This window comes from Peromyscus leucopus, chromosome 1 (genome assembly GCF_004664715.2).
Source record: "Peromyscus leucopus breed LL Stock chromosome 1, UCI_PerLeu_2.1, whole genome shotgun sequence".
In the NCBI taxonomy this organism is placed as follows: domain Eukaryota; kingdom Metazoa; phylum Chordata; class Mammalia; order Rodentia; family Cricetidae; genus Peromyscus; species Peromyscus leucopus.
In genome coordinates this window covers 34,009,342-34,033,518 of record NC_051063.1, presented here as the reverse complement: position 1 = coordinate 34,033,518, position 24,177 = coordinate 34,009,342, and the positions used below count along the sequence as shown (strand labels likewise).

At 41.0% G+C, this 24,177-nt stretch overlaps 2 protein-coding genes and 1 long non-coding RNA gene across 4 annotated transcripts; 1 reads left to right on the top strand and 2 right to left on the bottom strand.

Moving 5' to 3' along the window:
- Window positions 1-222: 222 nt before the first annotated feature.
- LOC114697031 (signal recognition particle 19 kDa protein-like) lies at window positions 223-1,373 on the bottom strand. Its single transcript, XM_037203163.1, is given in 2 exon segments — window positions 223-857; window positions 860-1,373. Coding segments are annotated over 2 exon segments (486 nt in total). The 5' UTR covers window positions 1,101-1,373; the 3' UTR covers window positions 223-612.
- Window positions 1,374-7,734: 6,361 nt separating this feature from the next.
- Smndc1 (survival motor neuron domain containing 1) lies at window positions 7,735-19,160 on the bottom strand. 2 transcript variants are annotated; one of them, XM_028875060.2, is made up of 6 exons: window positions 18,940-19,160; window positions 17,699-17,818; window positions 12,733-12,875; window positions 11,986-12,147; window positions 9,784-9,937; window positions 7,735-8,962 (listed from the first exon to the last, which is right to left on the bottom strand). In XM_028875060.2, exons 2-6 carry the CDS (start codon window positions 17,816-17,818, stop codon window positions 8,825-8,827), a joined length of 717 nt encoding a protein of 238 aa, XP_028730893.1. In that variant the 5' UTR covers window positions 18,940-19,160; the 3' UTR covers window positions 7,735-8,824. The 2 variants fall into 2 exon arrangements, with proteins under 2 accessions (XP_028730893.1, XP_028730894.1); XM_028875061.2 differs by lacking the exon at window positions 18,940-19,160 and adding an exon at window positions 14,670-14,859 and having other exon boundaries at window positions 17,699-17,786.
- A 116-nt stretch (window positions 19,161-19,276) lies between these two features.
- LOC114697045 lies at window positions 19,277-23,782 on the top strand. The gene is made up of 2 exons (XR_003735100.2): window positions 19,277-19,556; window positions 23,653-23,782. It is a non-coding gene; the product is annotated as an uncharacterized LOC114697045 (long non-coding RNA).
- The last annotated feature ends 395 nt before the right edge of the window (window positions 23,783-24,177 follow it).

Here is a 24,177-nt window from a genome sequence, read left to right as displayed (position 1 = left end):
TGGTTAGCGGAGGGAAGGAAAGTTTGTTTTTTCCTCAAGTCTTCATGGCAGTTGCACCACCACCACCCAGTTTAGGATTACAAAGTTTTTTTTTTTTTTTTTTTTTTTTTTTTTTTTTCGAGACAGGATTTCTCTGTATAGTTTTGGTGCCTGTCCTGGATCTCACTCTGTAGACCAGGCTGGCCTGGAACTCAACAGAGATCCACCTGGCTCTGCCTCCTGAGTGCTGGGATTAAAGGCCGGTGCCACAGCTGCCCGGCAAATTACAAAGATTTTTTTTTCCACTTTAAATTATTTCATTAACTTAAAAGGTGAACAAAATGTGTATTTCAAATTTTATTAAACTTATTTACCTGAAATATATGTTTACATGGACAAACATACAGGATTTCAAGTAACTTATGGGACAGTCATCTGTTAAAAATATTCTTCCGCACACACGCCTTTCCTTTTTACAGTATAAAAGCTGGATGCAGACTTTTGATGTATCTCATTGTTAACTGTTGATGCAGATGGGCGACACATTGTTCAGTTAATTGACAGACGCAGAAAGCTGTTCCCTCAGACACAAAGATGCCCAGGTCTCTCACAGCAGGACTGCATGCTTCTCGTTCACACCACATCATTTCTTCCCCTTTTACTTTCCTCTCCTTGCTGAAGACTTGGGTCAGCACCGCCTGTGTTTTGTGTTTGTGTGTGTGTGTGTGTTGTGTGTGTGTGTGTGTGTGTGTGTGTGTGTGTCCGTGTCCTTGTTTTTAGCTTGGGAATCATTTCTGCTACATACAGCATCACTGACTTCCGCGATGGGAACTGTACAAGACAGAGGCTGCCATCTCCCTGTTTGAGCTGTACCCGACTCTGCCTCTGTACTGAACATCATGGTTCTATTCTCTGGAGTACATTTTGGTTTTCTCCAGAAATGCATTCAGTCCAACTGCTGAGCAAACGTCCTGAATCTCAGCAGCGGTAGGGTTTTCTACAGCCTTACTTACGGGAATCCGCCTCCCCTCCGCTATGGTCTTATTATTATTAAAGTAAGCGGGGTAGATACAAATAAACCTGCCCTTGTCAGCTGGGGACAGGGCCGCTGCGCAAGCCATCTCCGCGGGAGTCCACACAGCCCCGCCAGCGCTTCAGGCTGAACACCTACAAAGATTTTTAAGAGCTAAGACTTGAGGCAGAGCCCGTAACTCTGGGCCATAATGTTTCCTGGTTCAACTATCCTGAGGGATGATTTAGCCTGAAACACTCTTAATGGTTTTGTTTCTTTCACTTTACCCCTCCACCTAAAAAAGTCCCAGGACAGCAGGGCGGTGGTGGTGCACGCCTTTAATCTCAGCACTCAGGAGGCAGAGGCAGGCGAATCTCTGTGAGTTCGAGGCCAGCCTGGGCTAGAGAGAGCAAAGCTACACAGGGAAACCCGGTCTCAAAGAAAAAAAAAAAAAAAGTCCCAGGACAAAACCAAAGTAGTATCCCCAACGTATCTACCAAAACCAGCGTAACACAAGGTATATAAGTGCTTTATTTACATTTTGCTCTCAGTTCCAACATGTGATAGACCCTGGGGCAAATGACTTGTTTCTCCATGGAGCCCATTTCCTACTACAGTTACTAATTGACTGTCTTGGTCTTGAGATGGCAGGGTTTAAACCGACATGTAAATTACTTCCATGCCGTAGAAGCTGTAATGTTAAAAGGAAACCAAAAGGTGATCATGTGCATATGTGTGTGGGTGTGTGCAGTTGTTTGTAAGCCATGCAACTTTGAGCACCATTTATTTATTTATTTAACTTTTATTTATGTGCATTGGTGTTTTGCCTGCAGGTCAGATCTTTGAGATATAGGCAGTTGTTAGCTGTCATGTGGGTGCTGGGATTTAAACCCCGGTCCTTTGGGAGAGCAGTCAGTGCCCTTAACCACTGAGCCATCTTTCCAGCCCCTTGAGCACCATTCTTTAGGCACCATATATTTTTATTTTTTGAGACTTTGCCCCTCACTGGCTTGGAACTTACCAAATACACAAGGCTAGCTAGCTAGCAAGCCCCAGGATCCTCTAGTCTCCAACTCCTTGGTGCTGGGATTACTAACAATCCCCCATGCATGCGTGCATATAACATACGTGTGTGTGTGTATACATGTATACATGTATGTGTGTGTGTGTGTGTATATATATATGTGTGTGTGTGTGTGTGTATACATGTATACATGTATGTGTGTGTGTATATATATATGAAATGTGTGTTTCCTTACATGTATGCCTGGTACCCATAAAGGCCAGAAAAGGGCATCAGATTCCGTGGAACCAGTTTCAGATGATTGTGAACAATTATGTGGATGCTGAGAATTGAACTTCAGTCCTCTAGAAGAACATCCAAGTATTCCTAACGGCTGAGCCATCTTCTCCAACCTTCTCCAGCCTACTGGCTTTTTAAAATTTTAATAAAATTGTCTTTGAGATGGGGTCTCACTATTTGGCTGTCCTGGAACTTGCTATGTAGACCAGGCTGGCCCAGAACTCAGAGATCTACCTGCCTCTGCCTCCCAAAGTACCGGGATTAAAGATGTGTGCCACCATGTCGGGCTCCCTGGATTTTTTAAATATGTGAAGTTTGGGGCTTGAACTTGAGTCCCTGTGCTTGCAAGGGAAACAGTTTACCAGCTGAGCTATCTCCCCAGCCTACCCACCTTTTTTGATAAATGCAACCTACATTTTCTCCATCCCTAATGTCAACTTTTGTTATTTTGACTCAGTTTTACAGAAAAATCCAATTCCTTAAATATTGGTTCACACAGAAAACCTGAACTTGTATTTAATTCAAATGATTCACCTCAACCTCCCAAGCAGATGTGACTATAGACTGTACCTCACCTGGCTTAATTTTTTATATCTTAAATACTTTTAAAAGGCTATGTATGTAAAATAAATTTATTACATTTTAGTGATCATTTTTTTAAAAATCCAGCCTGAGGCTGAGAATACAGTGATAATGACCACTGCATAACCGAATGTGCCTAGTTAATATTTAGTGACATATTTGGCTATAAAAGAAAACTGTCTTCTTGGCCTATGCACCAGATCTAACAGTAAACTGCTTTTCTGGCTTTTTTGTCTTGTGATGCTAGGGAGTTGAACCTAGGTCTTTTAACACATATTATGTCAATGCTCCTCCACTAAATACATTGTACAGTTCCAAGGATATTTACTACCAATTTTACTTGGTTATTTTACCCTTTTCCAGCTGTAATTTATCATTAACAATAGCATAAGTAAAACACTAAACTTTTATAGACTGCCAACTGGACTGTGTAAAATGCTTGCCTAGTATGTACAAACCGCTGGGCTTGATTCCCCAGCATCCCATAAACTGGGTGGGATGATGTAGACCTGTGATCCCAGCACTTGTGAGGAGACAGCAGGATAATCAAAAGCTTACTTGTTTTCTGGATAGTGAGTTTGAGACAAGCCTGGGCTACATAGTACCGTCTGAACAAAGGAATCGACCAACAGACTTAATTGGAGTTTCTTCTGTTTCTTTACTAAGGAGAATGATTAGAAATCCCACTAAGGTAATAATTGGGATACTTTCAGTGTCCACAACAGGCACGAAAAAGCAGCATTGTTTAAAAAATGTAGCATAAGCCATAAAGGGTTTCTAAGACATACATTAAGAGAACTCTGAGAGGTGGTCTGTTTATAAGTGAATAGACAAGTGTCTCACACTTTTGAAGTTAGGTCAAACAAACCTACTGCTTTTGGAGGAACAAATTACAGGCAGAACCAAAGGGATACTCATTCCTCTGCTATCTGAGCCATGAAAAACTGGACAGTTATCACCTATTAAAACTAGCCTAGCTGCTTAACTAGGGCTTAACTCTAGATTTTTGGCTGTATATATTGTATATACTTATTGGATAGTTTTTCTTGTATTAGTTATAAGCTTTCTTTAATTTTAGACAAAAAGAGAGGAAATGTAGTGGTATTGTGTTCCCCAAAATATTGTTTACCTTAATAAACTTATAGGGCTTAACTCTAGATTTCCAGGATACAGGAGTCACTGTTTCCTCCAAGCCTAAATTGTAGCTGTTTCTCTGGTCCCACCCAGTCCCAAGGTCCTGCAGCTGCTTATTATCATTCAGAGGCTTAATATTAATTACCAATTCTATGGCCTATGGCTCAGACATATTAGCTAGCTCTTATAACTTAACCCGTAACTATTAATCTATGTATCGCCACATGGTCCATGGCTTTACCTGCATTCCACTACATATTGCTCCTTGGATGGTGGTTTGGTGTCTCCTTTCATTCTCTTCATTTTCCCACCAGGCTCCATCCTGTCCTGCCATAGTCCAATGCAGCTTTAGTAACACATATTCACAGCATACAGAAAGACATCCCACAGCACTGAATCCTTTTTCTTGGGTCAGAAATTCCACTGCATCTTTAGGATGGGTGTGGTGATGCAGGCCTCTAATTCCAGCACTCGGAGAAAGAGACAGGCAGATTCTGAGGCTAGACTGGTCTATACCGCCAAAGAACACAGACTACAGAGAAACCTTGTCTCAACAAAACAAAAACTCTGCATAAAGTAAATACAGGGGCTAGAGAGATGGCTCAGAGGTTAAGAGCACTGACTGTTCTTCCATAGGTCCTGAGTTCAATTCCCAGCAACCACATGGTGGCTCACAACCATCTGTAATGAGATCTCGTGCCCTCTCCTGGCCTGCAGTCATACATGCTGTATACATAATAAATAAATCTAAAAAAAAATTTAAGTTAAAAAAAATAAATACAGGGCTTTGAAGGAGGTAGGGACGAACAGCACATCAATTTCACTAAGAAATGGGAACTGAACTAGCAAAATGACATGATTTTGCGCCCCAAGCTGAAAAAGTAGCTCTTAAAACAAGAAGTCAACCTTTCTAATGATTTTAACCACAGCTCATTTAGCTATGTTCTTAAAAGACTAATTTGGGCTGGGCAGTGGTGGCACATGCCTTTAATCCCAACACTCAGAGAGGCAGAGGCAGGCAGATCTCTGTGAATTTGAGGCCAGCCTGCTCTACAGAGCCAGCTCAAGGACAGGCTTCAAAGCTACACGAAGAAACCCTGTCTTGAAAAACAAAAAACAAACAAACAAACAAAAAGACTAATTTGGGACACAAATTAAAAATTAAATATTCCAATGACTTACAGTGTGTTCATAAAATGAACTGTTAAGGTGCACAGTAGAAGCTAGCTACCAATGTTTACTGTGGAACTAAATGCCTAAGGTCTAAGGTAACAGTATTGCTAACTAGTTTTAAGTTGTCAACCACTACAAACCTATTCTCAGAACTACACTGGGCCACTCAAGAACCACCTTCAGGTAAGCTCAGAAGGCAACAGGAAAACCTCACAGAAGCGAAACCTTGTCTTTATTGAACACTGGCTAGACCAGACAAGTGTTTACAATGTTCCATCAGTAGTATCGGTTTCAGAACCACTTATATCTACACCTACACACGTGTGTATGTGTGTGTGCTTCTTTAAAATAACAGGAAAGGGAAAAGATTACTGGGTTCCTTGTTTGTTAAAACTACTCGATTACCTGTTGTGCTCTCCCTCCCACTGAAGTAAGAGTTGTTTAATTTGCAACTCAAAACTCTTAGATAAAAGAATATTTACATTTACTCTTGGATTTATAAATTACTACTTACACTGACTGCTCCATAGTACAAATAATACAACTGAGCAGATACTTGTTCAAACTCTGTAAGGATTTTAAACAAATACAAAACCTTGTTGGTTTAAACATTCTTCTTCCTTTTTAGTATTTCAGTTATTATCCAAGCTAGGTAAAAATCCAAATCAAACTCTGAATAAATTTTTAGCTGATTTACATCATATTACTCACCTCTGAAATGTCTGGTTGTAAACTGTAAAATCCTAACCTAAGTCATAAGAAAGTCATCTGTTCTGTTATATAAGAGGTACCCCTTGGTATTTTCAAGGGAAATAAACCCAGCACTCAACACTAGAACCACGCTACACTGGACAGACACACACCCTTCACAACAAAACAAGTACTTTAAAATTTGAGTTACAATAATTTGATGCCTTTTGATTTGGTACCTAGTCTTCATAATTAGACTAATTAAAAACACCACTAAATGTACTTTAAATTGTTCTTCAGAAATCAAAACTATTATATATTTAACCTACAGCAGTTCTCCGGCTAAGGATGCACAGCAGAATCATCTACAGTGTTTGTTACAGACTTACTTTGGCCTGTAAGTCTGGGATAATACCCAGGCAGGAATTCTTTAGTTTGTTCTAGTGTGAAAATTAAGTCAGGATTTACTTGATGATGCTTCCTTCAGTAGTAGTATTATGTACTGCTACTGTTTAAGGAAGTCCGACACTCACTGTCATTCCACAGTCAATGGCAGACATCCCTATAGCAAGCATCACCCCTACGTCAGATACTGTTCCTCTTAATACACATTAGCTCGATTCTTGAAGAAAATGAGAAGTTACACATAGGTAGTAAGTGGTGAGTCAGGATGCAAACAGCCTGGTTTTAGTCTTAGCTCTTCTCTTATGTTCTATAGGTCTTGCCACATGTTATTTAAAACAGCATTTGCTAATTGTGATTATTGCTAAATTTCTGGTTACTAATTTTTAAGACTATTAGGTCAACTTCAAAAGTCAATCAGGCTTTGAGAAGATACTTGCAATCAGTATTTGAATTCTAGTTTGTCAGTTTCTGTTTTAAATCACTTTAAGAACTCCACACTAAATTTTGTAACAAAACACAGTACACCTAGGGTTCCTATTTAATTTTACAACATAGAGAGCTTAAGCACTTTCATTTGGAACGTGGTCTTTTTAACAGCCAATTCCTCACCTCCCCTGGTCCTAACTTTCAGTTTAGTCCAAAGAAACCAACATCATCAGTGCAAATTAGGATGTCCCCAAGGGCCACGTTTCATCGGACACTGAGCTGCTGCTTTTATGTCCACCTATTTTCAGAACACTTCTATTCCTTTCCTAAGACACAGCCCTTAAGGAAAAGAAACACACAGAAAGGAACATTGTTTAAGGCAGATGGCCCAGTTACAGCAAAACTGCCAATATAAGCACCAAGTACAGTACTGTCTTAACATGGCAAGGCCCCAGCAAATCACACAATTACACCAAGTGACTTAGTTTTCACCAAGTGAAATTTTCTTGCCACTGTTACTGCACTACTTAAGACATCTGTTACAACAGCAAGATTAATTTAAAATTTCTCATTTAGGAGTGCTCATGCTTTAGGTACTTCCCAGCCCGCAAGCCACGGGTAGTGGGGATCTAACTGAAGGTCTTAAACACGCTAGGCAAACATTACCACTGTCCTAGGCCCAAGCAGCCCTTTTTCTGTTCTAACACGTGTCTTTCTTTTTGTCATAGGTATTTATGAAGAATATCCTGACCTCTTGAGTTAGGGAGGAAAAGAATTCTACCTCACCACTGTCAGAAAAATTTCAGCTTACCAAGACAAAATTTGTGAAATCATTTAATTTACAAATAGTTTCATACACACCCATTAATCCTTTAGGATTCAATTTCTTATATTCAATGAAGGAATTCTTAAGGATTTATGAAGCATTTCTCAGACTCAACATTCTCCTCCCTGGTAGTTCTGTGTACAAGCCTAAGGCTCATTACACCAAGAGCTGGCAGCTACAGACTCCACCCCTTTGTTAACACACTGGAGATTTTAAAAACACTTTATTTATTAAAGTTAAACATACAAAACTGAAATTAACACACACCCTAAAAATTGTCTTCTTCCAGTAACAGGAAGACCCTTTTTCTATCTGTGTTTTTGGCTTAAACTCAACTTGGATAACTGTGGTGCTCACTTATACCAACAAATGCTGGCAACTTGATCTAGTTAATAAAAAGTACAAACTCGGCTACATGAACATAATATACAGGGGACTTATGGTCAGATTAATGCACAAGAAATACAGGAAAAATTTAATCATGAAACATTCAGTACTCTTGTTCATTAATTTAGCCTTGGTTTTTTACAAAAATAGTATCTACATTGTATACAGGGCTATACATCAGCTTTTTGTTTTCCCATATAAACATTACACATCCCCAAAATGGTACCACTACTACAAGTGAAAAATCAACAAAGGAAAAAAAAAATACAAAACACCAAATAAACACCAGAGAAGGGGAGTGTATCCTAAACATGGTTTGTTTGTTTTTTAATATAAAATTCAAACTCAATGACAAAAAAATACAAGGTGAGTCAATTGTAGAAGTGACCTAACAGGCCCGGGAAACAAGTAATTCAAGGAATAACCTCAAAATAAACTTTGCCATTTATAAATTAACCTATACTCGGGCTTGTCTGGACAATGGCCAGGTTATCAAACTGAAGATGTTTTTAGCAGGCTGGCATTTTGCCATGATGTTCCAATAAAATGATGGGATATGTCAAGTGCAAAGCACCTGAAAACTCCAAATTAGGACTTATAAAATGTCTACTTAACATTAGTTAAGTGGGGACCTGAAGTTCAGTAAGTCATCTAAGTGCTGATTTAAGCAGCATCTACCTAGAAAAGTTGTCTTGTTCAACAAACTCTGAGGAACTGTGGTAAGTAGTAATGAAAAGTTAAATGATAGCAGTTATCAAATGTCTTCAAGTTTCATTCTACCAAAGCCAAACAATGACAACAATGTATCTTCCTTACTCATCTAGCAAATAATTTACCTTTAGAAAAATATAAGGATAAAAAGGTAAATGTAAAGCCCTGCAGAGATGAAATCCAACAGTTCTTCTGATTACTGAGGCATCAAATGCCTGACATTGTATTTAGATGTATCTTGATACTGTGTCATAGGCTTGTCAGCAATTCCACAAGTTCCTACTCCAACTTTGCCTGTTACACTTTCTGGCGAAGCAAAAATACTCCTCTTTACCTGGGAACAAAAGGAAAATCATTTTTGATCAGTGTGTGAAAACAAATCTCAACCTTTTTAATGTTAAAATATATTGAAGTTCCAATATTTATAAAACACGTGGCTTTTGTAGAAAATACCACTACATACTAATATAAAGCTACCTGTCTCAAAATGTGAGGTTTTCACTCCCAAATTCCTATTTAAAGCATGGGCTCTCTATTTTGGTCTAACAGAACTCTGGCTGTAAATGAATTCTATGGTGAGACATGCTCTGGTTCCCTGCCCTCTGCCACACATGATATACTAACAAACTTTGCCCAAGGATCAGAGGACAGAGCCAGCCACTTGAGAGAGGCTAGGCAGTGGTGGCACACACCTTTAATCCCAGCACTTGGAAAGCAGAGATCCATCTGGATCTCTGTGAGTTCAAAGCCACCCTGGTCTACATGAGATTAACTCAGTCCAGGAGAGAAACAAGAGCCAGGCAGTGGTGGCACACACCTTTAATCCCAGTTCTTGAGATCTCATGCCTCTGCTACCGTATTTGAGAAGCACACACGCCTTTAATCCTAGCGCTAGGAAAGAATATGGCTGGGCGGAGAAGGTATATAAGGCGTGAGGAGACAGGAACTAGGCCGCCCTTCAGCTGAGACAGTTATTTTCTACCCAACAAAGCATACCAAGAGAACTGATAAGCTCATTTTTTATTGCAGAAAGTGACTAATGATTTTGATAAATCAAGAATTGGCCCTTTAGAAAATCCACACTCCTTTCTTACTCTAAGTCACTTTACCGACAGCTGCCCTTTCAGATGAACCCAGTGATGAGGAGGTGCTCACCTGGCCCTTCTTGTTTTTGGAGTAAGCCCTGTTGTTGAACTGCTGCCACTTCACCTTCTGGTCCTCTCTTTCCTGCTCAAGCTCTTTTATTCTCTGCGCTTTTTTCAAAGCTTTTTTCTTTTTATATTCACGTTGCTGGGCAATCATTTCTTTTCTGTGTGGAAAACCCAGACATAAATATCAATAATTAACATTTACAATATGACTTCCTTGTAAGTGTACAATCAAAACTTACATACTAATTTATTAACAAAAGCACAACTTTTCATTAAAAATCAATGCCAAAATCTGGGTGTGGTGGCATGCCTGTAACCCTAGGTGGAAATAGGAGGATCAGAAGTTCAGAGTCCTCCTTGGCAAGCTGGAGGTCAATCTGGGGTACACCAGATCCTGTCTTAAAGAAAGAAAAACAGAACTAAAGAGAAATGGCTCAGCATGTAAAGGTATCTGCCACCAAGCCATGCCTCATGAGCTAACCTGAGTTTGAACCGGAAGGCAGAAGGAAAATCAACCCCTTCAAGTCCTCCTCTAACCTCTACTCATGCTGTAGTGCACATAAATCCACACAATAAATAAATGTAAAACAGACAACGCCACTCACTGAGTACTAAGACACTTTCTTTTATAAAAGAAGGCCAGAAGTGACCTACTACTTGGGAGATGGAGGCAGATGGATCTGGAATTTAAGTTGTGCCTCTGCTACAGAGTTCAAGGTCAACATAGGCTGCATGAAACCCAGTCTTACAAACAAATGAAAAAAACAATAAAATCAACATTAATGGCTGGCTAACCCTTTACCAATTTCTAAAAATACAGCTAGTGTACTGTATGCAACACCTGGGAAAACTGTATGAAGTGATGTAATGCAGATAAACTATTTCATCAATACTGAAGGAAGACAGCCCAAACAACACTCTCTGTGATGAACAACAGCAAAAACCTGGGTTTCCCAAACTAGGATTCTAAGTAGAACCAGGGCCTAAACTACCAATAACCTCCACTTGCTAACACCAACTGACAAGAAGAAGGGTTTTGAAGAGGGCTAAGTGGTCTTTGACAGAGAAGGCAAGAGTAAAACAATCTGATTTTCTTATTCAGGGGGTTTAAATGCTGGTATTTTTCTAAATTCAACATTTATGTAGCAACTTAAATTTTAATTCTTCCAAAATCATAAACATATTTATTAGAGACACACACACACACACACACACACACAAATAAACAACAAAAAAGAGAAGACCAGACAGCGGTCTCAGCAGGTTGTGTTTACACACAAATAAGCACTTAGACTCAGAAGTGACTAAGTGTTGACCTTGTCTTCTGCTATCTAATATCTACTTTCTGGTCCCAAGTTTTTAACCCCAAGATTTTGTTACTTCTGTACCTCCCACTCCGCCCCCCCCCCCCCAAATCAGAACTGCCTCTAGGAAACTTATTGAAAAGTCTAAGAACCGTTACACACTATTTCACAGATCAGGCAGATGTTAGTTTGTTCAACATCAATTAGGAAGACAAGTCAAGCAAAAGTACCTACATAACCAATGTCACAGTGCTTTCATTGTGTACTTTGTTAACCCTTGTTTCTACTGTTAGTTTAGATGTTATTTTCCTAAGGAAACTGTCCTGGTAACCATAGTACCTTTTTTTGTCCCCTTAAAACTACTGCCATATCCCTTCACAACTTCCACACTGGACTGTTTATGCCCCCACTCCCACCCCAAACTAGTTAGGCAAAGGCTCCACACCTAAGCTACATCCCCAGCCCTAGGACACTTCCTTGATTATGTGGTTTTTTTTTTTCTGAATACAGATTCAGCAGGGACAAGGCTCAAGGTGGTCTTCACTGTGGTCTAGCCTTAGGACCTGACTTACAAAAATAGTGGATGCTCTTAGTGTAGTGCCTCTTTATTGATTACATTAGTATGAACAGTATATTAGTATGAACAGTATCCACTTTACCTAGGCACACATACTGACCTGATGTGGCCAGTGTTACACAATGTTATAACCTTACTCCATGCAGCCTGCATGGATTCTCTTTGCAGATTACTTCAACTACCCAAATGGGAAACCCTAACATGATACATTAAAGTCAGTTACTTAAGCCAGACGTAGTGATTCAAAAGACCGAGGTAAGACTGAGGAGTCCAAGCTAACCTGTGCACAGTGCGTTGTCTGTCCTGGGAAAAACACGTCACTTACTTTGACATGGGTTTGTTGCCACTGTCCTCTTTAGCCTTCCTTCCTTCTTCTACAGGTTTAAGGTTCAACAATGGCGTCACTTCGGCATTGCCATAACCAGCAAAGGTGATTGCAGCGGTGCCATTTTCTTCATCTATCTCCTCAATCTCCGCTTCATAACACCTGTAAAGATATCATGGCTGTAAGCAGGTGAGTAAAGATCTAGTACTCAGCCTACAAGACTTATACTGTAGTGACTCAATTATCATGTCTCTAAAATAAACTTCTGCAATCAAATGACCCTTTTGGCAAAATAATGAGAGGTTTAAAGCGAGGCACCTGGTATCAAATGCCCTAATTAAAATTTCCACCACAAAAATCTCTTAAACATCTACTCACTGTACTTAATCTCTTTGAGAAAAGCTAATTCTTAAATGATTAATTTCAATGTATGCACCTGAGTGCAATGAGATTACCAGCCATTCACTTTTTAACTTGAGGAGACATCAATTTGGAACATTTAGAAACATTAGAAAACAGTCATTCATCTTTCTTTCCTTTAGGATCCAAACCACTCTTCTCCCAAATTTTAAACTAAACCTAAAATGAAGCTGTGTTAATGGAACCACCCAAGAATTATACTAGTTTTATAAATCACATTACCAACACAGATGACTGAAATAGGGCTGTCCAAACTGAATAAAAACATCTTACCATTGTATTTTATTAATTCATGTTATAGTTAGAGGGTTGTTTTTCTACACTTACTGTCCATCTTCACTCCAGATTGCCATACATTTGTCCCCTACTTTCCATGAATGAGTGGGCTGAGTAGAAGCAAAACTGTCTGAACTTGCAAGAGTTTCTGAAGGTTGAGTTGACAGAAGATCTTTGGTCAATTCTATAACTTCCTAAAAAAGAAAGCAAAAGCCATAACACTTGTAATTTAATACTGTCAACTACTTTCTGGTTTTATAATATTAGTTCTCATACCACAAAGCAGTTATGCATGCTACATGTACAGTTCATAGCTACTGAGAAGACTGAGGAACAGCACTAGAGACTAATAGTGAAGCTGTGATCTAAGCCTACACAGGCACCTTCAACTTAACTGTAAAAACCATTAGAAATCACAGTAGACAAGTTTCTGCTGTGACTGACTTCTAAATAAATGCCTTTTGTGACTGAACAGATTTCTCTACAGATGAGAAATAGAGACTGATTTTGATTCAAGGTTACTTTTATAACCATCTTGTATCTTTTATGCAACTAGTTTTATAGGGCATTACTTGGCAGAAATATCAACTGTGTAACCAACATACTTCTCCTCTATGAAGTCCCCAAAACACTGGAAACAGTCTCATTAGCACACAATGTTTCCACTTATACCCATTTCTACTAAAATACTGTAAAGCATAAATAAAAGTAACCAGGAATTTTTCACCCCATTTAAGTACTAATCATCAAGTTAGATTCAAAACTGTCTACACCTACTTATCAAGCACAGTAGCACAGCTTCATTTTAAAGGAAAAAATATAGGTAACCCACAGAAGCAGGTAGTGCTTCTCTGTATGGCAGATACCTTTCTAATTCAGGCTTCTCTGTATTAGTTTGACTGAGTGTGTTAGAGATGGTTAAAAACTTGCCAAAAATATAAACAGGTACTTAATTACTTAACTGCTACATTCTTACTCTAATGCAGACATACATTATCCATTACCTGATTTTCAAAGAATTTGCCTACTAGTTTCCCACATGGTTGCATTTAAAATATATTCTATGTTTGGGGACAAATATAGCAAAATTAAACTCTTAGTTTCTTCAGGCATCCATTGAATTTTTGTAATAGTTGTTTTGGTTCAATAGCCAAGGAAAGTTAAATATAGTCTCCTAAAGATTCTAAATCTTCCTGGCTACTTTTAAAAAACTAGTGTTTGTACCAAAAAAAGAAAGAAAGGGGGGGGGGAGTATTAAGTACCGGAGAAAGGTCAGTTTTGTGAATTTAAAAAAAAAAAAAAAAGCCAGTAAGCCTCGGATTTAGTTAAGAACTCAACAGAAAGCTACCTCTAAGGTTTGCCATGTAGACATCTTTTTCTTTTCTAAGTCACGGGAGGTGATGCACGGCTTTATATTCATTAGTTCTGCAACACTAGAGACTGAAACTAGGATCTTGTGCAAACCAGAGAGCGCTTCAAATATTTTTTAATTAGACAATTCTACGTAAATAAAGGAGCACTTCCAATAATAGTAATACAAAAAGAAGAGTAAATTACCCAATTTTGTTCTCAGTTAACCACCTCCAGAGCCAGGACTATAAACAGGCCTGACCTCACAAAGTCTTTGTCATTAAATGCCTGCATCTCCTTCCAGGGATTGTGTTTAAAGCACAAACATGTGTTCTACCTCTGTAAGAAGTCTCAGATTTGAGAGAACATTTCCCCACCACTTTCGAAAGGAAATATATTCAAAGAAAAGAATCCCGAAAAGCTGTGCATAATTTTCAAAATCCTGTGCCATGATGGCCCGTCTTATAAACAACAAAGTACAGAGCATTTACTCCTCAAGTCCTGTAACTCTTGTTATTTTACATGTCCCTCCCAGTAATTTCTAAAGAACCTTCTCAATTTTTGTCTTCACATGTGTCTATGGACCAAAGTATCAGAAAAACTATTTTATGTATGAGGGGGTTCTTGAAGGTACATACCATTAATTACTTTTCCTCCCCCAAGTCTGAGTTCTGAAACTGCTCCTTCATTGACAGATGGGCAGCAGTTACAGTAATCGGCAATTCCAGGAAGCATCAGGAGTTGTGATCTACATATCAGCAGGTCAAAGGGGGTGCACTCAAGCACTCTGCTTACTGAAGGAAGGCGTTTCGGGGATGCAGAGAGCCACTGTAATATATGAGACAAGTGACTTGACCCCTGCCTCCTTTAGAACCAGTTTATTCAGCAATACAGCCCAATAAATCGACTATTTTTGTGATTACTAGAAACTGCCCGGGGAACTACAGAGCTAGTCTGATTTTACTATACCTACTTTTTCTTCTAAGAGAAAAAAACAAATTTTTTATTCTATGTGAAAGTCAGAAACATGGAAACCTTACTGAAAAAAGAAACATAAGGAATTAGAAGCCATTATGATGCCCCCTCAAAAAGAAAATGTAAAAGCCACAAGCTTAATAATCACCCTAAAAATTTAAGTAACAAGACATATGTCCCTAAGAGCAGCAAGTAGGTAAAAGGGAGACCCATACCAAAACAGAAGCTATTTCCTAGTCTCAATGCAAACAACCAGGCTGGAAGCATATATCCGAATATTTTTCCAATTTTACCTAATCTTAAGTGATGATTTCCATCTTTCAATAGTTTTCAGTTCAAACCATACCTAGGTAACCAAAATCAAACTTCTCATAATGGAGTAAGAGGGAAAGAAAAAAAGAAAAAAAAATGATGAAAACTGGTCAAAGAATTCTATCCTGTCAATATTTATGTTACACTTAAGCTTCTAAATCTGCACCATCCAGAATTTAATCAATGGTAGTTATTTGCCAACAAAAAATGTTAGCTCCTCAGTTACCCTAGCCATATTTCAATTATTCAGTAGCTATGTGTGGCTAGTGGCTGTGGCACTGAACAGCAGACAAAGAACACAGTTACCATCGCAGAGGCAAGTTCTAACAGACAGTGCTGTTCTAACTGGCTAAAGAAATACTGTAGATAAAGGACCTCAAAGTTGTTATTGCTTTGCTTTTTTTATTGAGACAGTCTCCCTAAGTCACCATGGCTGGCCTGGAACTCTACAGACCAGGTTGGCCTCAAACACATAGAAATCTGCCTGCCTCTGCTTGATTTGCTTTTTGTATTTTGTTGACAATTTTTGTATTTTGTATTTTGTTGACAATTCCCAGTGCTGGGAATTGAACCACAGGGTGTTGTGTATTCTAAGCAGTTACACCCTCAGCCTCCAGATCATTAACTGAGCCCCAGATAAGCCTTTTAGGTAAATACTGTATCTACCATAACGTTCTCCCTATCATACTTTTCATTATAGATTTCATATCAAAAAGCTGAGCCCATACTCTAAGACAATTGACCCTAGAAACATTAAAAAGACCTGGTAATAATGCTGTTGGAACCCCCGCCCCCAGTTCCACACAGACCTCCCACTGCCCAGGAGGCACACAGAAGTGTTGTTTTTCAGAGACAAGGATAGGACTGTTTCTAAGTCAGCAGAAGTCGATGGGGCAGGTTAATTTGCTCTGTCACCTCAGGCAGACTCATAGTGCAGGTGAGCAGATCCAGTGAGTAGGGAGGAAACACTGGGTTATTGTCTACACAAGAGCTGGGGGTAAGAGAAGCTGTTTTCTAAATGCCTCTTCTTACTGAATGGCAAATGCACTCCACAGGCCTAGCTTCCAAACACTGAAGGAAGGAGAGTCTTCTTCAAAGTAAAATTATCCCACATACTTTCTGTTTTTAAAAATAACATTTACACTATTGTAAGTCTAGAATCTGAGTTTGAAAATGTCCAACTCATTTTAAATTACAAATAAGATCTTTTAGACTTTCAAACCTATTAAGCCCTCTCAAGTAAGTTACATTTGAAACTTTGTGGAGGTTTCTGTTTTGAGATAGGGTCTCACTATGTAGCCCTGGATGGCCTGGGACTCAAAGCTCTGCCTACTTCTGCTTCCTGAGTACACTTCCTAAAGGTGTATAAAGCTGGCAAAATCTAATGATATTAATGGCCCTCAAGAAGATAAAGGGAAGGACTATTTAGATGGGGCATAGAACAAGCAGAGATCATCAAAACACCATGAAAACTTCTAAAGGATCAGGTTCAGAATTTTAAGGATGTTCTTCAAATCAAAATTTTTGTATACAATACAAGTTACATATGGCATTTTTCTTTTTCTTTTTCTTTTTGGTTTTTTCAAGACAGGGTTTCTCTGTGTAGCTTTGTGCCTTTCCTGGAACTCGCTTTGGAGACCAGGCTGGCCTCGAACTCACAGAGATCCACCTGCCTCTGCCTCCCGAGTGCTGGGATTAAAGGCGTGCGCCACCACTGCCCGGCTGGCATTTTTCTTAACCTGGTATTCTGAGAAGCAACAGATACTGAGTTTGTCCTGAAGCCCCAGTGCATGTCCTTACAAGTTTCCTACTTCCTATCCCCCATGAAAAGTTAGATCTCCTTTTCACACCAATTCAACTTAGACAAGGCTCAACAACTACAAAGCCTAGTCTGAAGTTCAAATACTTATGTAACACCTACACAGACAGAATGTTATCTCTGTACACATTTTATGTACACACATCGTGAGTGCTGAAAAATAAGGTCCCATGTTATTTTCAAATAATCCTGTGTCACTAAAAAGGACCTTAATCCGGTTACACATTCCTCCTTTAATAGTGTTACCTTTTCAACTAAGTTTCCTTGTCAAATTTTTAAAAATAAAAGCATGTTCTGTTGAAAGGTTTCTTCTCATGAAATCCTAAAAGCACACACAAGATTTACAAAACCATGAGTGCTTCATTCATTTTGATGTACACCAAATGGAGGAAGCAACTTTAGAAGCTTCAGTGCCTGTATACAGGTGTACATGTATATATACAAGTAAGGAGTACCTTCTTCATGGGTGCTTTGAGTGCCTATGGATTCTGAACAATGCATGTTAAAAAGACAAATATTCTTTTCAAACCACATCAACTACAACTGTCCATCTATACTTACTTGCAAATCCTTCTTCAATTTCAGCAGATCTTCATTTTCTCCGTTTCCAGACAAAGCAGCTTCTACTTGCTGGAGTTGAGCTTTGTAGCTAGCCAACTGTTTTGCTAGATCCTCTGACATCTGAGGGACATGAAAGACCATACAAACCGAGTCAAATATCAAATTACAAAAATGTTCCTCTAACCTGCCTAAGTTAATCATTTTTGCTCCCAACTCGAAGTTTTATTCGTCATCATTTTTACTTTCTTCAGATTTAGTCACAAATTTCAAAGGAATAAATTACAAATATGCCAGGTAAATTCTATACAAAAAGATCTCCCAGAAAGTCTAAAGGAAAGGAAAGTTCTTTTAACTAACATAGGAAGGCAGTGAGTATGTGGCTCAACAATACTCTGACATATTCTTTTTTTTTTTTTTCCAACACAGGGTTCCTTTGTATAGCTCTGGCTGTCCTAGATCTCGCTCTGTAGCCCAGGCTGGCCTTGAACTCACAGAGATCCGCCTGGCTCTGCCTCCTGAGTGCTGGGATTAAAGGCGTGCACCACCACTGCCCGGCCAACAGTTGGAAAGGTCAAAATCACAAACATTAGCACGGACGAGCACTTCCAAAGTCAGATAAAACTACACAAATGACTACTTCTACATTCAACTCTCTAAGTGTGCGCAGCTCCTCGGAACACACATACTACTGTTCACATACAGGTAATCTTAGGAACCCGCCTTTCGACAAGCGCAGCTCAATGTCCTAAAAAGTGAGCTCCAGCTACACCCTCCCTAAAAGTGGACGCAAACATACGGGTCCCAAGGACCATCCCCAGAACATTCCGGTCCACCGGAAGCCTGGAACCCGGGCAGCCGCCTCCAGTCTGAAGGGTTCACACAAGGCAAGCTGCTCTCCTCCCAGTCCCCCAGTCCCCCAAAGCCCGCCACCATTCTGCCCATCGTTTCCGGCCAGGAGACTCAAAGCCTCTCAGCTTCCATGGAAACTGCGGAGCCCCGCATCCTCACAGTGGACCTCTCGGAACGGCGCGGGCGGCTCCCCCACCCGACGGGTTCCCCGGGACGGCCACGTTCGCCGCCTCGGCCCGGAAGCCTCCTCGCCGGCCAGGGCCGCCCACTCGGGGTGCCAGAGCAGCCGGCTCCACACGGCGCCCGCGGGCTGCCAGGCCGGGGCTTTAGGCCTCCGTCTCCACTCCAGGCCGCGGCCCGGCGAGGCCTGACCCTCCGCAGAGGCTCGTTACCTTGGGCGGGGTTGGGGACGGGACGGCGGGCAGGGGTCGGGGACGCGAGCCCAGCGGCGGCAAGGGCAGCTGCAGCAGGGGAAAAGTCCACGACGACGAGAAGATTCGGGCGGAGAAGGGAAAACTCCGCCGGCGGCCAGGGGGGGAGGGGAGAGAAGCCGGGCTCCGGCAAGAGGGGAAGACAAGGCGAGGGAGCTCTCGCGAGACACACGAACTCTCGCGAAATGGCGCTTGGGTCACGTGACTCCCGGCGTCCTCTAAGCTGCCAGCGTCTGCGGCCTCAGGAGGCGGAGTGGGTGTGGCCTAGCCGGCAGGAAGTGGCGTACCTGGGCTGCGCCAGGCGCAGCCGGCAGACTCGTCTTACGTCAGTTCCGCCTTGTGGTGGGAGCGGCGAGCGGGTGGCTGGGCTGGGTGCTGGCCTCAGGTTCCCGGGGGCGTAGGCTCGCGAGCCTTTCCGGCCAGCCGTGATGAGATGAGGAAGGGATTCGAAAATGGGTCGGGCGTGATGGCGCGTCTGCGGTCCGGCCCCGGGGAGGCAGAGGCAGGCGGATCTGGAGCTGAGGCCAGTCTGGTCCGCATAGCGAGTTTCAGGCCAGCCACGACTGCCTGAAGACCTTGTAAGTCAAGAGAAGGGAAGTTTTGTTGTTGTTGTACACGAAATAAACAGCCAATAAGGGTGGATGGAGTGATAGAATGGGAAAAGTGGCTATTCGAGGTGCTTACATAACATCCATAGACGCTACAACCAAGTGCTGAAAGGGAGGTTGTTTAGAGTCAAGGTATCACACACAAGTATGAAGCATCATATCCCACAGATGATTAATAATTACAGTGAAGAAATCTGGCATTAACCTACTTACCCAGTGATCACCTTCAAACCTGACTTTTTGCACCTCTTGACTGATACACCGTGAGTGACTGTCACCTGTAAAGGACTATAATCAAGCCGTCCAGTTTAAAGGAAATAGATGCACAAAGGAACATGTTGAGTGGCTGTGAGGAAAGAACCACAGATCCAGAATGTGGATGTTCTATTGACTCAAGTTATTCAAGAGTAATGTGGGGTTTTGTTTTTGTTTTTAGATTTATTTATTATGTATACAGTGTTCTGCCTGCATGTATGTTTGCACACCAGAAGGCACCAGATTTCATTACAGATGGTTGTGAGCCACCATGTGGTTGCTGGGAATTGAACTCAGGTCCTCTAGAAGAACGGCCAGTGCTCTTAACCTCTGAGCCATCTCTCCAGCCTGAGTAATTTGGTTTTAATGGAAAATATTTTCCATCGTCGTGGGCATTTGAACACTTGGTCTCCAGTGCTGTCTGTAGTGGGTTAGAGGGGCTTCCTGGAGAAGCATGCCACTGAAGCAGGCTTTGAGAGTTTAAAGACTTACATGCCACTTCTAGTTTGAGCTCTCTGCTCTGAGCTTGCAGTTTATGATGCCAGCTCTCAACAAACTGCTCCAGCCACCATGCCAGAGGCAGAATCAACAGAAGTTTGGAGACCGCTGGGACTGGTTGGTGTGTTCCAGGTCTGCCAGGGCTACATAGCAAGAGCCTATCTGAAGAACCAACCAACCAAAAAGAGAAGTAATAATGTGGTGTGTAAATGTTGACTGGAGAGCAGCGATGTAAAAGGTGTGTGACTGAGAAGCACAAGGTCCTGGCATCACCACCACCCACCCCCACCTACTCCCCACCCACCCCCATCCCCCCAAAAAACCATATGTGTGGAAATTTGAATATAGACAGTATTAGATGATGCTTGGATTCACTGTTATATGATGTTAAATTGCTAGTTTTATCAGGTGTGAAATTTATAGTTACTTAGGGAAAGGCCCACATTTAGATATTAAAATACTATAGTACATGGCTGGGTGTGGCGGCACATGCCTATAATCCCAACACCTGGCAGAGGGAGTTATGAGGAGAAGGAAGCTGAAGCTAGCCTCAGCCATGTAGTGAGTTCAGTTAGCCTAGGCTACATGAGACTCTCAAAGAACAAAAATTATGTAAAATGTTTACACTACTTGTATATCCATATATATGAACATAACATATATATGAGTGTTCACATGAAATTTAAAAAGCAAAATGTTAGCAGTTAATGAATTTAATAGAGAATGTGTTATGGTTCAGTTCATGGTACTAACCTCTCAACTTTGCTGCATATTTGACAATTTTCAAAATACAAATATGGGGGAAAGTATTCATAGCCTGGCTAGAATAGATGTTGAATGGTCTCGTGTGTATGTGTGTCTGTGTGTGTGTGTCTATGTGTGTGTGTGTGTTGGTAATGATAGAGAATGGAGGAAAACTCTGGGCGATAGCCATTGCTTGTTAAGCACAGATATAATGTGAGATTACAGATGCACACATGGCCCTTAGAAACAAAAGACAGCAGAAAGTGCTAATCCCATTGGTCGAAAAGAAGACCACTACCACAGTTTAGAGCCAAATTAAATACTGGCCAGGTGGATGGGATCTGGCCAGGTCCATAGCCAGCTTCCTGGGAAATGGTCCCGAATTAAGTTTTGCAGGGACTTAAAAAGGAAAACCCGTAATTCATTGCATTTCCGATCAGGTCCAATCAGGGACAAGCATACATCCTGATATATTTACTTCCTACATACCTCCCACCCACATGTGATCAAACAGCCAGTGTAGATGAGTCAAGCTTGTTTAGGGGAATGAAAACATGTAGCTTGTTACTTCCCATAAATAGTACCCTCCAAGATCTGTTGCATGAATCTTAAAAATTCTTATTAATAAAATCAAACCTGAGCCAGGTATTGGGGTGAACTGGAAGATCAGAGAACCGGAACAAGCCACAGCTACCTCACCTGGCCAGATCCTCAGCTGGTCTTGTTTCCTCAGACTGGAGACCTCTAAGTCCTCATCCAGAATGGGTCTCAGCTGAACTGCTGCTAGAAGCCTGAAAGCTTAACCAGCCAAATGCTTAACCAGGCCAAATGCTTCTAGTTTTTGGTCCTCTCACCTTATATATCTTTCTGCTTTCTGCCTCACTCCCTGGGATTAAAGGCTCGCTTTCTGGGATTAAAGGCGTGAGTCACCATGCTTGGCTGTATCCTTGAACACATGGAATTCTGCCTCTGGAATGCTAGGATTAAAGGCGTGTGCTACCACTGCCTATCCTCTATGTTTAATATTGTGGCTGTTCTGTCTCTGACCACAGATAAGTTTATTAGGGTGCACAATATTTTGGGGAACACAATACCACCTCAAAGATCTATCTTTCCTTGGGCAAGGGGCTTGCAGATCAGAAACATTTTTGTTTCATGAATCTCTAAGGCATAGTAATTAAAACTTCAAATGTAACTTTGGCTCTCACAAAAGGATGGTTCAGACATAGCAAGAAAGATGCAAAGAGTGGAAAGAAAAGCATGAGTAAGTCGGTAAAGGCGTTACTTAGCCTTGCACTCAGGCAGGAGAGTCAGGTGGGCCTCACTGGCCCACTGCTGTATGCTGGGGCTCTGTGGCTTTCTGCTGTAGCCGTGGCAGTGGTCTTAAAGTGGTCTTTGTTTTTTTTAATGTGTACGGGTGTTCTGCTTGCATGTGTCTGTACCATCTGCATACACTGCCCATGGATACCAGAGAGGGCGTTGGATCCCCTGGGACTTGAATTACAGATACTTATAAGCTGTCTGTGTGGGTGCTGGGAATTGAACCCCAGGCCTCTGGAAGAGCACCTAGTGCTCTTAACCGCAGAGCCATCTCCAGCTCCTTAAGATGGCCTTTGAAGGTGGAGTCACTGTATTCCTCTGCTATAGCTTATTTCTCTTAGAACAAAGACAAAAAGGAAAAATACTTCACAGAATTTTTACTGCATGGTATATAACAGGACAATCAATTTTTTAGAATTATTCGAACTAATCAACCACAAGTGACAGTGGATATGCTTTCTCACATAGAAAGGGAAAAAGGAGCCACTTGACTTTTGTTTTTTAATTTGTGTGTGTGCGCACACGCTTGAGTGTTTGAGTGTGTGTGTTTGGGTGGGAAGGGAGGCACACGTGGCATAGCATACATGTGGAGGTCAGAAAGGCCTCAGGCGATAGTCCCGGTCTCCCGATATGTTTGAGACAGTCTTGTTCACTGCGAAGCACCAGTCTTCCTGGCTGGCTCGATAACTTCCAAGATGTTCCTGTCCTGGTCTCCCATCTTGTTAGGGAAGCATTGGGATTGAAGATTTGCTATCGTGCCCAGCTCCACATAGGTTCTAGGAATCTGAATTCTGGCCATTGTATTTTCATGGCAAACGATTTGCCCACTAGGCAAGCAGTTCTCAACCTTTGGGTCACATAGCAGATATTTACATTACCATTCATAACAGTGTCAAGATTACAGTTATAAAGTAGCAATGAAAATAATTTTATGGTTGGGGTCACTACAACATGAGGAACTGCATTAAAGAGTCGCAGCATATGAAGGTTGAGAACCACCGCACTAAGCAATCTCCCAAGACCATAGAAACTCTGATTTTTACAAAAACCAAAATGAGCTCCAGAGTTTCACTCTTTAGAGATCAGTAGCCTATAATTTGATATGGCCATATTTAGCTATTGGTGAAAATAAAACAATTATGGGTACATTAATATTCAAAAATTCCACTAGGTGGCAGTCAGGATCCAGGCATCTATATCTGATACTGATTTTTTTTTTTTTTTTTTTTTAATTTTTATTTTTTAACAGTGATGAAGCCATGGTGCAAAAACATTACCAAAGGGAGGTCTGGAGGAATATGAGGAAAGAAAAGTAAATAACTATACTAACTATGGCCTAATAACAATAATAAACAAGTAACCAAATGATGGACTACATACCACCTGTACTCATCTCTGATTGTAGTTTAATACACAGGTTTTTATGTGTGCTTGTTGTGATCCTTCAATGCATTTATGAATTCTTTCATGAAACCTTTCAGATCACCATGTATGGTTCATACCTTTGCATTGTTAAAATATACACAGGAACCAGGCGGTGGTAGCAAACACCTTTAATCCCGGCACAGAAGCAGAGGTAGGCAGATCTCTGAGTTCAAGGCCTGTCTGGTCTAATGAGTTCCAGGACAGCCAGGGCTACACAGAGAAACCAAGGCTACACAGAGAAATGTGTGTATGTGTGTATGTGAAACGTGGCTCACTTTGAGACCCTAATACATCTAGTACATTTAACACCTATGAGTCATATCTCCTGTAGAGGACCTGAGTTCAGTTC

Excerpts from the sequence above, each read along its gene's own strand:
- Smndc1 (XM_028875060.2), bottom strand. The coding sequence starts at position 17,818 with ATGTCAGAGGATCTAGCAAAACAGTTGGCTAGCTACAAAGCTCAACTC. Across the intron at positions 9,938-11,985 it reads GGCAACAAACCCATGTCAAA|AAAAGAAATGATTGCCCAGC; the intron begins GTAAGTGACGTG and ends TTTTCCACACAG. Across the intron at positions 8,963-9,783 it reads CCAAAAACAAGAAGGGCCAG|GTAAAGAGGAGTATTTTTGC; the intron begins GTGAGCACCTCC and ends TTTTGTTCCCAG.